We start from the raw sequence: 16623 nt of genomic DNA on the forward strand, positions 1-16623 counted from the left end.
AAATTGACTACCGAATCAATTAAGAAGTTTGTTCGTCCGTCCGGAGTATTACAGTATCCCCGCCTGTTTCCATAGCACATAGGCACTAGCTCTTGGCACAGTCATGATGAGTGTGGGTAGTGTGCAAAAAGTGAATAACGCTACGGCTGGGAATGAGAAGCCACTGCTGTCTGTATCGATGCAGTGCGTATTTATAACGGGGCAATGGGCCCTCTGTGGGATGCACCACCAAAACATCTTATCATATTAAGTCGACACAGTTCTTCAAGTTATTTTCATGAAAGCATACCAGGCACACCAGCGTAAGCGCCGACATATTCATACGAACTTACATGTGCATCAAAATATTGTGCTAGCCACCGTGAACACTTAGAAAACACAAGCACATTGCATCAAAACAACTTTAGGTATTTGATCCATGAATATTTACAAAATAAATAAATCAGAATTTTTAAAAGCCTGTTTACAAAACCTGGACAAGTCAGGAGTATACACTTTATTTCAGCTAAATAAGCTTAGAGGTTGCTAATTGTCTAGTTCATTGATATTTTTTAAGATTACTCACTGTTGCATTATGTGTGTAAGACTTCTCTGATGAAGTAAGCAAGTACTTAATTCAAACCTTTAAGAGCTAACATACTGATGTTAGAACACCGACCTTGTTCAGTTACTCAGTGCTACATTATAGCTTATATGATTTAAGTGTAGTTTTCTCCATATGCCTAATTCAACAAAATTCAGTGTCATTAAAAAAAAAAAAGAAGAAGAAAGGGGGGAAAAAGGGAAGCATTGTTTTCTTTTGGCACTATATTTGTTTACCAAATTAATCTGAATTATTCATGCATTATTTATTGATAGGCAAATTCAAATTACACAAAATGAGTGGGGACTAAATTAAACCCCTGCCACATCTAGGCATTATCTTAAGGGATGTTTTTGTTTTAAATATTTTATTGCAATATCAGTGGATATTTTACTGACATTGGTTGTATATTGGTGATTATTTAAAATAGTATTTACAGGTTTTTTTAAAATTATAAATATGGATGTCTGCCAATATTGATTACAGCACGGACATAAAACCAAAAAGTTTCCAAAAGCGCCACACACCCCGTGAGAGGTTATGGTTTTTCCCTAAATTAATATTTGGGTATGATGAGCAGCACAAACACTGTCACTGAGCCCAGTTGTTCAGAGCTGAACAATGGCTGAAAAATAGAAATCACAGTAAATCTCACCAAGACCCTCTGGTTAGACAGATATAACCACATGGAACCAGAAAAGAAGGTCACATTTTCTTATTTAGGAATTTCAATAACTTCTGCTAGTTTTAATTGCGGAAAAACATTTCAAATACACCAAAGTGTTTACTGTCAGAAATACCTTGCTCCTCTTCTTCTTATTGCAAACTAGAATGTGCCAAAACTCTGCCAATGGCTATAGGGGGTGTTTTGTTTTTGACATTTAGTGCTTTTTGTGCCATATGAAGACAAAGAAATCATTATTTTTTAAAAAATACTGAACTGTTTTTATGTCGTTTAGCCCTTCAAACTACCAAAGCATTTAGCCCGAGGAAATCTCCTCTAACACAACAGATAAACATCAACCACTGCCATCTCTGAATACCATCTTATTTGCCAATAGGCGATGCAAAAATCAACTGATACAGATATTAAGTTGTTACATCAATTTATCCCTGCAGGTATATTCTTCATGTATAGTGTGCATTACCAGCTCAGTTCAGTCAAAGCAGAAAAAAAGAAAGGGGGGGAGGCAGTACTCACCAGAATCTGATCTGGTTCAGTGGTTCCACCTTTCTCATCCTTGATTTACTACGCTGTTTCTTTACACAATCTGAAAACATATGACAAACAATGAAATTAGTTTTGAATGAAGAAAAGAAAATGGAACTGCTTGGACACTTGAAACACCATCTCTCTCTATTTCTCCAAACGTCCGTCATGTCAGTGTTTCAGGAAGAATTCCATTAAAACTGAAAGATTTTCTGCTTTGTAAAATTAAATATAGTTAAACACTTATTTCTGTTTCACTGTACCTCCAGTTTTCTAACTTTAGGGCCTTAACAGTTTCCTTTTATACACAGGTTTCAGGATGTATGTGGTTTTGCACATGTGAATGACATTTCTAACTTATCTGTATCTTCCTTAAGTCATTATTTTTAAACAAACTGAATTCTTTGATATCTTGTTACTAATTGGACAGTGTGCATAACTGCTATGGGAGTTATTTTTTCTGTAAACATGGACAACAATCAAGAGATCCTTACTGTTTAAAATTTTCTCAAGTTCAACTTATTTGTCTGCCATTAAACTACACTGTTCAGCACAGACTTGCTGTTGATGTGCATGCCTTATTTATGCCAACCAAACAGAACTTTATTTATGAAAAATCCATGAGAGAGAGTAGTAGTCCACATAAAACTATTTCCATTTCGGCAGTCTCTCTCATTAAATCATATGGTACTTTAATATCACAACCTCCATACCACTGAACAGAATTACCCTAATTACCCAGATTTTAAAGTACATTAAAATATTTGCAGAAAAACTTGTCACATCTCCACTTTCAAACTGTTTTATACTTTAATAAGCTGATCACCTTTAATGAGCGAGCTGAGGCCTGGCATTAATGAATTATCCCGGCAATAGTTTGATTCAATAATAAAGAATACAAAAACCCATGAGGCACTCAGGGGAGATTTAAGCCAATGACGGAGAAGTGGTCTACTTCTTTGTCATACCATCACAATTAACAGCGATTAAGAGTATGATGAGATGGTGAAGGGAATCTGACAGGTAACAAATATTCACATTTCAGCAGCTCGGTATGTTTTCACCAAGTGGTTTCACCGCTTGATCTCAAGACTTGTATATGTAAATGAGACAGTGAGACTCACCGGCATCACATTTATAAAGGATAAATAAAATTTGCAAATGTAGCCGAGTGCAATATTTTCTTTGACGAAATCATGCTGATTCTACCGATGAACGCACATTTAATCTAAAACCAACCTGCAGCATTTATAGCTGCTGACATTATGGAATGTTGAAGTCATCATCCGAAACACAAAGTGAAGTAAAGGCTATTATTACTCCCAAGTTAACTGAGTTAGCTCCAAGTTGAAAGCGTGTTCATTCAGCTCCTATCCCATTGTTTTTAAGTGTTGTTTAAGTAGCTTGCTACGCAGTTAAAGATCAGTCAGTAGTGGCGCTAACGTAGACAAAGTTAACAGCTAGTCATCTGATGTTAGCTAGGTTTACTAGCACTTTTGGCTAACATTTGCTACTTCGGCTTTAATTCAGCTTTGACGGCTAACGTTAGCACATCACGAAAAGTCAATCTGCAACACACACTTTGACTCAAGTTGTCTTCATTCCCGCCAAGAGAACAAGCCGCAACAGAGGGAGAAAACTGGCTTTGAATTACTTGCACAGGGGTGCAAATACCCACACACAGTGAACATGACTCTGCGTGTTAAGTGTGCGGCTTCTGTGTTTGAGGGTTTCGCGCGAGCTAATCGGCTAGCCGTTAGGGCTCCGAGTCCGCACAATGCTCTATCCATGGGATCACGGCTAAATTAAAAATGGCGGTTTACACTGCAAAAGACGCATACATTACCATTAAAAATACACTATTTTGGTGGCTCGGATCCCGTGACGAGAAGCAATCAGCAATTTACGGACGACAGACGTCCATCACCGCTTTGCTAAACCCTGTGTCAACACTTTAGAATAAGTCTTTCTGCCTACCTCGAATGCGTGTTACATTTGCTTCTCCATCTTGCACTAACGAGTGGTATGGCAGTTTAGTTCTCGCGAGAATACCTGCTGTTGCGTTTACACAGGGCACTCCCTTGTAATTGCTATTAAAAAACCACACAAAACAAAAACAAATGCTAAGGCATTTCAGATTGGAAGTAAATGGCATTTCCAGTCTCGACTTTTTAATTAAATGTGCAAACGAAAGCACACAGCAAAAGTCTCCAGGCTTTCTGAAAAATATAGTTTAATATCAAAGTGCATTCAAACTTACTGACATTTGTGGAAAAAAGACTGGACATTGTATTAACAAATGTATTCAACCCTAAAATTAAACTGTGGGATGTTAAGATGTTAAAATAATAATAGTACAGTAATTCATAGATCAAAAAACCATGAGAAAATATGTTTACACCCTTTATTAAAAATACCCAAGTAGGTTGCTAATCTCTACAATTAATGAAACTGTACTTTTATTGGAAAAAAAATCATTAAGTGTAGATGTTTTTAGTACAACACAACATTCCTTGTTTGTGTATTCAAAAACGTTCCTAAATGACACCTTCATGAATGCACTGACACCTTGGTTCTCCAGCAGACATGAGAAATCAGAAGACCCACCGGTAGTGCTTTTGGTGACTCAGCAATCATCAAATAAACTCAAAGAAAAAAAGAAATTTTGCCCAAGGTATATTTTATCTTTTCCAGGTCGTATTTAAAACACATCATGTTTAAAATGCACAGTTCACACCAACACAAGAGTGAAAATCAACAATAATTAATATAAAACTAAATGGATGAAATTTAACAAGGGCATTTTCCAGCACGCTTCCAATAACACTAACAAGACAACATGGACTTAGCATGAGAGTTACTGCATACAAATATAAAAAAGAACTATTTCAGATATTTCCCCAAATACAGCAATGTATAATGTACAAGTCATGTTACGAAAGATCTGAAAGTTTTTGAACTATAAAAGAATTTAAATTACAACATATATTTACATATCAACTCATGTCCTGCACCTTCACAAAGTTAAATCTACATCTCTGCCAACACTTTAGGACTAGTACATTCTGTGATACAAAAACACATTTCTATTTCTGACCCAAGAGTCCTGCTAACATCCGGGGCGCAATTTACGGCAACATGCAGGAACCTTTTTTTTGTTTGTTTGTTTTTAAGTCTAAAATTGTTCTGCGTTTAAGCAGCTATATTAATTACAAATATTACAAGTATTTACAGTGACAAAGCAATGGCTACAGTTTTTGTACAAGCATAAAGTGGTTGAAAATATTTGACGTGGGGACCAGAAGATGAGGTTGTAAAAACATACAACATTAAAACAGGATAAGAGATGGCAAAAGTTCTGCCCTGTTAAATAAATATGAAAAGAATAAATAGAATAATGATGGTAAGTCCTGGCATTAGTCTAGCACGTCAGCTTTCATAGGTAGAGCTACAATATATGGAGATCTATTTTCTATACAAACATCAGGGGCAAATTTCTCAAAAAGAATTAATACATGTCGCATATTATATGCACACACTTGAGTTTTGTACAACCTTTATTGTAATAAAAATTAGGTAAAAAGGAAACTAAACAAAAATAATACTACAACTCTGTCAGTATTTGCACCAATGGATCTTCTGCATGGGAAAGGGACCTATACAAATATCACATTAACTGTTTTCTTTCCCTTTAAAAAAAGAAAAAAAAATGTATGATGGATAGTACAAACATAAATACAACCTCTAAAATGGCCTAAACAAAAGAAACCATTTGCCTTTGTCAATTACCACGTTATATCAATATCCACCTGACATTCTGAAATTCAAATGTGACGTCAAATAGGTGGTAATTAACAGTTAATTACCACGTTAAGTGCTTGTCCAGCATATTACAGTGATTCACTTAAAGCCACACATGTGCTTCTGAAAATACCTTTATGCAGATGAGGGTGAGCAGAACTGGGCAGAGTAACTGGTGTAGGGCAAGAATTTTTTTTGTGAGGTTCGGTAACGAGTAAAAACAGTAAACAAATTTATCTGGAATAAAAAATATAGATTACTGTCTCTTTTTCCTTCAGACCTACTTCAGGTCTTTTCTTCATTCTCATTCTTCAAGTCTGCAGCCACATTTCCAACACCTCTCACAAGAGAAGTTTGCCATTGCGGTGAATTTTCAGGATTTTTCCAAGTCTCTGTTTTGCAGTCGCAAGTCCTTTCTTTGGACGTTTCCCTAAATCAAGGTATAAGGGAAACATTAAAAACAAATAAACTTTATAAAATATGAAATTATGCTGTCAAAACTAAAGTTTACTCAAGTTTATGCTCACCTTGACCAACTCCTGTTGTGCCCTGACTGGATAAACCTGCAGGGGATGCACCGGAGTGAGAGCTGCTATTTTGTGGAGACAGGGAAGGTCTTCTTGATGTAAGAAATACACCCGGAGCCATGGCTCCACTGCCTCTAGGTCCTCCTGAGCCAAAAGGTCCTGGTCCTGCTGTATATTCATGGTCCAACAGACTAGCAGAGTAATAATCCACTCTTCTGTCTGGGCTGACGTCTGCTGCAGACTCTGGGGCAGGTGTTGGAGAGGGTGGGGCTGGCTCGGTCTGAACAGGAGGTGGAGTGATGACAGGAGCAGGGGGACGCTGCTTTTTCGTGTACTTCCTTTTAGCAGGCTTTTGCTGCTCCTGTTGCACAAACAACAAAGTTTTTCATCTTTTCCAAGGAATATTAGAAGACAAGATTTTTTTTATTAGTTCCCCCCCACTCACTTGTTGTGCCAGCTTGGCAGCAGCTGCAGCAAGGCCAGTTTCTACAGAGGCAACTCTTGCTCCCTCCCTGGCTGGACGATCCTGTTTGGGAAGGGTGGGCATCACCCTGGCTGTATATGAAAAGAAGTTATTGAGTGACTAAACATCAGAAAGCTAAAAAGAAATTTGATCGATCCTTCTGCTATGTTTACCTTTTGGACTCCATGGTGTGTCATCCCAGTTTTTCTTCCGCTTCATCTTAGTCTTGTTGGTGTGATCCTCCTCATCAGATTCCAAGGATGGGTAAACTTAAAAAAATAAATAATTTAAAAAAATTATCATAATTAAATTTTGGCTTGATCAGGAAAATTAATCAAAGTTGTACTGCTCACCATAGTCTGAATCTTTAAAACAAGTTCCCAGAGTCTCCTGTTCATCTGGACTTTCCTCGTCACTAAGGTGACGGGCTGGTCGTTTAATTGGACGTTTTCCAGGTCGCTGAATGACAGGTTTCTTCTCAGAATTTGCTGTCTTTTTGACCCCTCCTGTCACCCATACAGCCTTGCCGCCCTTTTCCTTGACGACCCCTAATCCTTCTGTCAGGCCTCCAGATATAGACAAAGGAGATGAAGAGGATGAGGAGGAGGATGACGAAGGGGGGTTGGCCATGGAGAGCATCCCTTGAATGGCATCACGAGTGCTGGGAGAGGCTGGGGCTTCCTCACTGAGAAAAGTACACAGCCCATCACTAATCACCTCGCAATATAAAACTCTTACACAAAGTGGGACCCCAAACCCATTGCAAATTTGTAAAACAAAGGTTTTCAAGATTACTTCATCAACAATATGAGTCATTTTCACCCGCCTCCACTCTTGACAAAGGTATACAAAGTTTTCTGGGCGTTTCAGCTGCACAGCTTCACACAGTACCATTTTGTTATGATTATTTATAAGTACCAACACACAGATGATCCAGGCAATCTTACCCGATTGCTGTAGAGTCCAAGCCTGCCACTTGCTTGCTAGCCTTCAGTAAGTCCAGAATGCCCCCTGCACCACCCTTCACTCCATGAGCAGCCAGTGCCTCTTCATCAGTGGTGTAGTCCTCCTGAAGCCACATCAATTGTTTAAAAACTGAACATCAAGTTCTTGTCAACACTCCATGGCTTGTCTTATGAAATAAAGCTTTTGTTTGCTCAGCAGGGGATAACAAAATCAATATAAGCGATTTATGATTTATGAAACATTAATTATAGTGTAGTGAATAGTTTCTTTAAATCTTTGGGACTGACCTTTTCTGACTGTTTTAAGTAAAGAACACATTCGAATTGGAACTCAAAGACCTGAAAGGATGGCCGTTTCAATAATAATCTCACCTCAATGTCAAAGTCAACTTCTCCGGGCTCTCTGATGCGATTAGGGTCAGAGCAGGGTTTGGCTCTGGGCAGCTTTCTAGGAAGACCTGAAGGTACATTTTAACACTATTAAATTACAGCTTTGAAACTACTACTGAATTATATTAGAAACCACATTTTGTTATTAGTCCCAGCATTCAAACAGCTTTACTTAAGTATGATAAATTTTACTTGCAATAGATGAATAAATGAATGAACAGATTAAACACATGTATATATTTCGTTCAAGAATGCATAATACACTTACCACTCAGCTTCTTCTTCTTACTCAGTCCAGCTGTCTTCCGTCGTGGAGGTGGGGTCTCATCAATCTGCAACTCATCCTCAGACTCCAAGTCGGACAGACTGGATCCCTCCGTCGCAAGATGTTTGTAGTTTCCAGCACTTCCTGCACCATTACTGCTGCCATCCTTCTTACTGAAGCCAGAAAAAACAGCAGGTAAACACATCGACCTGTAGTAAGATCACAGAACCAACAGGAGCCCTTGAAATGGCTGTAAAGCTTACCCTTGAATTTTTCCATTGGTCAACACAAGTTTCAGCTTGCTTTTATTTATCTTCCCTTCAAACTCCTCTAATGGTAACTCCAACTGCAAAGAGAGATCATCACTATAAGGATATATGAAAATGAAACTTGTTCACTGAAAATGCTGGATAGGCATTCCCATTATCATCACAAACATCTGCAAACATCATACCTTGTTCTTGTGTTTCGACTTTCCAGGTTGAAATTTCTTGAGTGTATGTTTGGTGTGGATCTCAATCAGATCGAGTTCTCCTGCTTCTGCTTTAAGTAGTCCCTTTTGACTCTTCTTTTTGGTTCCTGGGGGCCCAACACCCCCTGTCATCTCCTTGGGCTTGGGCCCTTTCTTTTTTCCAGGGGGCCGTCCTGAATTCTGAGAGGTGGTGAGGGGAGCTTTGGAGAGTGGCGAACCAGGAAACTGAGGACCAGTGCGGCCAATGTTTTGCTGAAAGATATCCTGAAAAACAGATTATTTTTTAAAATCATTAAAACACAGAAAGAGTAAGAAAAACATTTAAACATTAACATTTGTAGAATTAAAACAAGCTTTCAGTGATTTCATTTACCTCTACCAGACGAATCTCCTTGGCCAGGTCCTTCACCAGCGCCTGAGTATTGATGGTTTCTGGAATCTCCACTTCATGATCTGCTAAAGCCTGAGTGTAGGAGATAATCATCAATCATCTCCTTACAACATTTTCTGCCGAGGGGTAAGATTAGTGTAATGACTTTGGTCATGCAGCAGTATTTTCTGTCAGTGATCGGTAACTTCCTGGAGTCTCTGCTGGTTGTCTGGCAAGTGCTCAGAACCAAGACATAACAGACATAACAGACATAACACCGTGGCGAAGCCACAGGACGTCATTTCTACACTGATTAAACAAACAAGCTTCAGAGGTATAAGCAGTTTACGGCCATCTGACAGAGACAGACATGAAAGTGGAACTGATTTTCTCATTTAACTCTTTGCTAGGGAGCAAATAAAAACACATCCCAAATTAGCAGTTTTCTTAACAGCATTGCTGCAATTTAATGTTTTGCTTCTAAACAAGAAAAATACCATGCAGTAACTTTTATGTAATCATTTATGACACTATAGATTTTACTGCATTAAAGTTAATGTATTAAAACAATTGTAGAGCTGTTATTCTGCTCCAATCAGTAGCATTCTCTGGGCCAAACAATAATAATTAAAAAAAAAAAACTTCCCATATTTCAAAGTCAACTTTAGAAGGGAAATAAACCAAGCAATAAGAGAATCAGTAAAACCGGACTAAAATGGGACATTACATTGCAAATGTTTAAGGTTTTACCTCTTTGCGGGTCCAGCTGCGGAAGGCATTGTTTAGGGCCTTCGCCCCATGAACCAGGTAAGTGGCAGGATGCCTGCGATTTTCTCTCAAACCTGTCAGACCAAACACCACAAAGTTAGCAATACAACAATTATTAACAGCAAACACAGACCAGCCAAGTAGTTCAAATAAAAACATAATAAAAGCCAAAGCCCTTACCTCTGAAAGTATCGAGAAGGTGCTTTCCTACATACCAGCACACAGTCTCAAAGTTGGGAAATTTGAACAAGTCTGCTGTGCTTAGTCTCTTCTCTATTTCATATGCCCTAAACAATACCACATCACAAAAAGTTATTTATTGCCACCAGGTTAAAATATCTCTGCAGACAAGAAAAAACAACAACAACAACAACCCACAAGTATAGTAATTTTAACCAAATACAGAACTTCAGGCTTGAGGAACAAGAAGTGAGGAACCACAACAATTAAGGGTGCAAGTTCCTTCGTCCGCCATGTCTAAACACTGACATTTCAACATTTCAGTCAAAAGGAATACAATTATGCTCAATTAAATATACTTGACATACATAAGTTTATCAAAAAACTAACCGCAACTGCATGTCAATGTTGAGACTATGCAAGAAGTTTCCTCCAAAAGCCAGGCAGTCCACTGGAGTGAGCACAGCATGAATCCACCCTGGTTAAAAAATAAATAAATAAAAATCCACACTATAAGCAGATCATTTTCTCTCAGCTTTGGCCCGTCTCTCTAAAACAAGGCTTTTACACAACTGTGTATAAACATAAGAGTGTATAAATATAAAAATGTAGCTGAGGCATTATGGTGCATACACAAAAACAGTGTTGTAAACACCATTGTAATCTTTACTGCTCACAAAACATTTTGTGGCATGTTATTGCTTTCATAATCTAAATCAAAGAGAAAGAATGCACACCAATCATCTTCTTCTTCACTGGTAACTTTTAAAAGCTGTTCGACCTCTGTGTGGATATTGAACTATAAGCTGAATTGTTGCAATATACTTGGTAGAAACAAGACTCCGCCACAGAAACATAGACAGTTTCTACTTTACTTATTTTCTACGGCTTTTTTGTGTTGTCATCATGTATGCCCGTGTAGAAACCAGATGAAATGCCTGATATTCATATTGTAGCTGAGTTAATGTAATTAGTTTGAGATATCTGACAAAACAAAACTCTGCTCTAACAAAAAGAATTACTCTAGTGCTTACCTGTTGGTATGAACAAGGTGTTTCCCTGTTTGACAGAACACTTATAGCACATGTCAACCTGGTCCCCAAAGAACATCTCATTCTGGTTAGATGATGAACTCCATCGCTCAAAAAGTGCCAGGTTGGCAGGGGTGGGGGAAATTAAATAGAAGATTTTCTCACCCTGAGTAAGCACAATAAGGGAAGCTTTTAAAAAGATGCAAAACTATTCGTTTAAAACACAAACACAAAAAATGAATGTGAACAGAAACCTTTGAAACAATTAACACTTACCCTGAGGACATGGTACCATACTGAGGTGCCTCCAAAGTCAATATGGAAGTCTGTGTAGCTATCCTTCACTCCCATTAGGCAGTACTTTTGCACATTGGGACGCTCGAAAACAGACTCTTCAGGCCAGAGGTTTTCCACCCAGGAAAGTTTCCTCACAATCTTAGGCGTCTCCACCAGGTTTGACAGTCTAAGATAAATCCAAAACTTTTATTTAGTCTTCAAAACTCCACACCAGTAACGACAATGTGTTACTTAAACGTATATTTAGTAGAATGACTGACTGCCTTTTCATACCTGGTCTCAGAGAACTCCAGGCTGATGACATTGAGGACCCTGTCTCTGTTGGGGCTGTTGTAGTACTCAACAAAGTCGCCCAAACGCATCTTCAGATCACACTGGCGTGAAACATCAATTACATCAATCTGTTTATCCGAACCTGAATTTAACAAAATGCACAGGTTTCAGAAAACAAAGCAAACAAAAACGAATTTACTGATTACAAAAAAACAGCCTAACCATAATTTAAATTGTAACTGTAACTTTACCAATGTAGTGCTCCACATCACTGACGCCAAATGATGACGGAGGTAGGGTCATACCCAGGCCATCCCGCCGCAGAACCATGACAGGTACACTGAATGAATGCTCCTCCAGAAACTCAACTGTAAGTTGGGCCCCTGAAGGCTTTAGCAATATTTCATCCGCACTGTCACAGAAAAACAAAAAGTACGTTTTCACTCTGATCACAAGAAAAAAAAAAAAAACAATAATAGGACAGAGTGATTTACAGTGTTATTACATTAAAGATCAAAAACCCAGGATGCTAACTAAAATAGTGACACATGGAGTAAGCAGTAATAACTATAACACCAGTCTCCCTTACTAACACACACACACACATACACAGAGGACTAGCGACTGGCTGGCAACCTCAAGTCCTTGCAAAAACCAGCAACCACTAAATTCCTGAAATTATAATATTTATTCAGTCAGTAGTCGGTGTTGCTGGTTCACCAACCGGTTTCAAGACCAGTGTTAGGTAAAGACTAGTAGAATGTAATGCAATCAACTTTAATAGCAATGTATTTGGGATGTTAGCAACTAGTCAACCAGACAACTAACTGTCACTATAATCTATCTAATAGAGCAGGGCGATATGACCAAAAATATTAATCACGATATACATTTGAAAATTTGCCATAACGATATAACTGACGATATCATTGACAGAAGACAAAATGCTTTACAACTCCACAACTTTATTAGTGCAAAAAAAAAAAAAAACATCAATGTATTTTCACTTAAACAAGCAGCTGTTTTTTATGTGCATTAAAGTTATATAAAATTGTAACAGTGCAAATTCCTCGCTGACAGTTTAACCAAAAGGCATTTCCAGTGGAAACTGGCCGACATATCCTCAGCATGACCATGTATAATATCCACAAAACTTAAAAAGAGGTTATACACACACAATACGGTAATATTATGTTGAAGCACAGTACGTATCACTCCGCGAGGCTCCTGCCTACGATAGCCATAATGCACCGACAATCCATCAAGCGGTGCGGGTTTGTAGCTTAGCAAAGTCGTACTAAAACATTTGACAGATTTTCGAGCGCCGTGTACATAAAATCGTTTCGAGGTCAGTAAACACAACCAGGAGTTCATACATAAGGCACACGGGATTATAAGGGGCTCTGTCGATTTTCAGAAATATCAAAGGATTGATTTTAAGTGCGCCGTATTTTCCAAAAAACACGGTAACAACGACGGCCCGCTAGCATGCTCTACCAAAAATAGTGCTTTGTTGTGTATCTGACGGACGAAAGCCAAACCAGTTCCACACCACTGAAGCTGCAGCATTTTTACAAACCAATTCTGGTTCATCCGTTTCATTCAACGATCCGCTTTCGCCCTTCTCATTCTCTGTCGCCGCCATGCTTTTTCCGCAATGTGCGTATGAAAACAAAGGCACTGCGCATGCGCATTTTACCCATATTCTATCGCGATATTTCATTTTTTATTATTGCCCAACATTATACCGGTATTACCGTGAACAGTATGATATGGCCCAGCCCTACTATCTAATTGTTTTACATTTTAAATGCTGGTAAATTTTTGTGTCCTAAATGTTATGCAGCCGTCTGCCACCAGATGGAGCATCGTCATTAAACTGTTCATCTTCGCCTGATTTTTTTTGTCAACACTATTATTTCTAGTTATATAAAGGTGAGAATAAGCTGCGAAAATGAGCTTTCTCATAGGTGTGAAAAGGCTTTTCCTCAGCGATAAGGTGAGGAGTTCATTTGGGAGGGGCTAAGAGTAGAGCTGCTCCTCCTCCACATTGAAAGGAGCCAGTTAAGGCGAGCTTCTCTAGGGTAAGGTGTTCTGGCCGGCCATGTCCTACCGAGAGGAGGCCCCGGAGTAGACCTGGAACACGCTGGAGAGATTACATCTATTGGATGGCCAGGGAATTCATTATGCATGGCACAGTCTATCACACTTTTCAGTCGCTGTTTATTTGTTTTTCGGATGTTAATTTGTCACATTTTAATAAAACGTGAACATGTTTTGAAGTAACGTTTTCATATCATATTTAACATTGGTTTAAGTGTTTTTCTTCTTCTTGTGTGTTTGGAGTACTATGTGCAACATTTTTTTCTTTGTTTAGTTGACTAAGAAATTAGTTGCCAGGATATTATAACAGCAATAGTACATTAAGTTCTTACAATGTGAAAAACACACTACAAACCATGATTTTCTTCAAACTTTTGTTTTAGCAGGATGGCAGGTGAGACTTACTTCGGGAAGGTTCGGCTCCGTAGCTCCCTAACAAACTGTGCGCTCCCTGTCTTAACAGGCTTACTTGGGTCTCTTCCTCCAGTGGCACCTCCATCTACTTGCTTATTGCCTCCCCGGCGTTTGCGCACTAAGAAAATGGAGAAAACAGTTTTCAACCTGTACATTCCTATGAAAAAGTCAACTAATAATAACACCAACCCTGAGAGTTTTACTTAAGAAATGATAACTTACTAACAGAAGGCCCATGAGTGACCTGACAGTTGGGGCAGTGGTACAGGTCAATCTCAGCCGCTTTGTCTTCCTCTACTCCAACACAGCTACACAAAAAGCATACTTATATCAAAACAAAGAATGGCTCCATTACCCAATATAGACACAGAAATTTTACAGTGAAGACAACAGATGTAACCACATCATAAATCTAATAAAGTGGGTCAAAGCAAGAAAACATCCTACCTTCCATGAAACCAGTCTTGACAAATGTCGCACTCTATCATGAAGCGTGTCACATCATATGGCAGACGACACAGACAATACACGGGCACTGATGCCATGTTCAGTGTGTTTGTGCAAGATATTTATGTAAAATATTTTCAAATCTAATGGAAACGAGTGAGGAGAGACTAATTAATCAACAAAAGGAATTATTATTTATGTATTAATGGTAAGGCTGGTGAAATCTGTCACTTCACGTTCTGATTCTTCTACTTGATGCACATGTCCAGAGGTTTACTTGAAAACCTGTTAAAATAAAGGGAAAAAAAGATAAACAAAACAAAACTTGTTAGCAGCTCACCATAATGACCCCACACTCGCTAGTAGAGAGCTGTTTAGAGCAACATATAAATCCTGTTCCCGTCATAACGAATAAGTTTAGTCGTTTACTTGAATGATCAGCATTTTGTTTCGGTGGTACATGAATTAATGAGCATCGGTGCATATTGGTCAAATACTAATCTTTGCAGATAAGCTCAGACTCATCCCGGACGAAAATTCAAGATCGCTTCTGCTCAACAGCTGTTAACGCTAACGTTAGCTCCGTTTGTAAACACTCTATGCATAGTGAATGTTGTGCTGCTAGCTTTATCAACGCACTTATACATACAGCAAGTAGGCTAACGCTAACGTTAGCCGCGTTAGCAAGCGATGTAGTTAGAGAAGAAAATTATTTGCCAAGATGTTAACTTAAGCAAAAGTAGCTACGAAGCGTGAATGAACCCTTATATGTATCTGATGCAGCTAGTATATTTCAGCCAGGAAAACGTTGTTGCTGGTTAAGACGTTTGGATTTTTCTTTCCACGATAGCAACTCACCAAAATGTAGCTGCGGCTGGGCCAACTATTGAAAAGCCGTTGTAATCCCTACGCAAGCTCGGGGTTAGCTGCGGCCTTATTATGCAACGTAAATTATTAACAATTTGCTTCACCACATTTTTGCTTATCAACTTTGTAATGCCCAAATATAAAGGCCAGGTCCAGAAATTCACAATGGACCAGAAAATTGTAGCACGAAGCGACCTAAACTAACAAAACAACAACAAATAACATCGTATTTAACTGCATCGACGCCATTTCAAAGATAGTAACGTCAGACCGTTGTTCGTCGTTGTCTGCCGTGGCGGGGACAATAAAGTTGTAGACAGTCAAAAATTGAGTTGCGTTCAGGAAACTACGTTACGGTGCGGAAATTCAGTTCTATGCGTCAGGAGACGCTGCAAACATGTATTTTTGCCGTCATCTCATAGAAACAGAAATGTACTACATAATTATCAGCATGCGAGTACATACGATTTGTCAAATAACTGCACACCCTCATAACGTTTAATTGTAATTTTTTTAATCTCTTTTCCCTTCACACTTTATGTCAGTCAGAATACAAACTATAATTTGAAACGGATATTTCTTTTCAAGTAAAATAAATAATTATTGCCAACATTCAGTAACCTGATTTTATAATTTAAAAAGTTTGTATTTACGTCATTATTTTTCACGTTGTCATTTTATTGAACCTGTGTTAAGAAATGCAAACCACACACATCGGTCTATGAGTGCAACTGGTGGAGTGTCGTGATCAGGATTGTGATTCAAGTGTACATATATTTTATAATTCAATTATCTTTTTCTCTTTTTAATTTGCCTAAGGCCCTTCGTCACTTATGAAATTTATTTATAAAAAATGTTTTTATTCCCTGGCACTCTTTCTCACATCCTGGCATTATGATTAACAGCGATTCCAGGTCAGGAATGCACCGAAGGTCAAGTGGTGTTAGCTGCTGTGATCTGTGAGGCTCCTCTGGAGAATGGAGAAAAACGTCTGGCACTAACAGATATATATACACTGCCAGTCAGACTAGCAGTTTGGATACACCTTCTCATTTAATGGTTTTTCTAGATAAATAACGAAAACATCAAATACATGAAGCAAGACATATGGGAGATATGTAGCACAAAAAAATGATAAATAATTCTATTATGTTTTATATTTTAGATTCCTGAAATTAGCAAGTCTTCGCTTTGTTG

The 16623-nt window shown here is 38.3% G+C and overlaps 2 protein-coding genes across 16 annotated transcripts in view; both read right to left on the bottom strand.

The window, feature by feature from the left end:
- huwe1 (HECT, UBA and WWE domain containing E3 ubiquitin protein ligase 1) overlaps positions 1–4196 on the bottom strand; it is a 49295-nt gene extending 45099 nt beyond the window's left edge. For 11 of the 15 annotated variants that reach the window (XM_040047267.1, XM_040047272.1, XM_040047266.1 and 8 more), the window contains exons 1-2: positions 3771–3881; positions 1785–1854 (exon numbers count right to left, since the gene is read on the bottom strand). Coding sequence is in view for 1 of the 15 variants with exons in the window: in XM_040047271.1 (XP_039903205.1) it covers positions 3983–4081 (99 nt within the window). In the remaining 14 variants the exon portion in view is untranslated. The other 4 variants (XM_040047255.1, XM_040047260.1, XM_040047256.1 and 1 more) reach the window with 4 other exon arrangements.
- Positions 4197–4235: 39 nt separating this feature from the next.
- phf8 (PHD finger protein 8) lies at positions 4236–15730 on the bottom strand. Its single transcript, XM_040047282.1, has 22 exons — positions 15418–15730; positions 14560–14844; positions 14335–14420; positions 14104–14230; positions 11847–12007; positions 11596–11737; positions 11302–11488; positions 11029–11191; positions 10385–10472; positions 9995–10101; positions 9797–9888; positions 9050–9139; positions 8659–8940; positions 8468–8550; positions 8208–8377; positions 7922–8007; positions 7532–7653; positions 6938–7269; positions 6758–6853; positions 6567–6676; positions 6122–6482; positions 4236–6024 (listed from the first exon to the last, which is right to left on the bottom strand). Exons 2-22 carry the CDS (start codon positions 14655–14657, stop codon positions 5936–5938), a joined length of 3072 nt encoding a protein of 1023 aa, XP_039903216.1. The 5' UTR covers positions 14658–14844; positions 15418–15730; the 3' UTR covers positions 4236–5935.
- Positions 15731–16623: the final 893 nt, after the last annotated feature.

This window comes from Simochromis diagramma, unplaced genomic scaffold, assembly GCF_900408965.1.
Source record: "Simochromis diagramma unplaced genomic scaffold, fSimDia1.1 OVJJ01000387.1, whole genome shotgun sequence".
NCBI lineage: Eukaryota > Metazoa > Chordata > Actinopteri > Cichliformes > Cichlidae > Simochromis > Simochromis diagramma.

What these genes read in the sequence shown, in the direction of transcription:
- phf8 (XM_040047282.1), bottom strand. Translation starts at nt 14,657, where the DNA reads ATGGCATCAGTGCCCGTGTATTGTCTGTGTCGTCTGCCATATGATGTG. An exon ending in CACCTTGTTCATACCAACAG is followed by an intron (nt 10,473 to 11,028) that starts GTAAGCACTAGA and finishes TTTTTTAACCAG; the next exon opens with GGTGGATTCATGCTGTGCTC. An exon ending in CACAACAGGAGTTGGTCAAG is followed by an intron (nt 6,025 to 6,121) that starts GTGAGCATAAAC and finishes ACCTTGATTTAG; the next exon opens with GGAAACGTCCAAAGAAAGGA.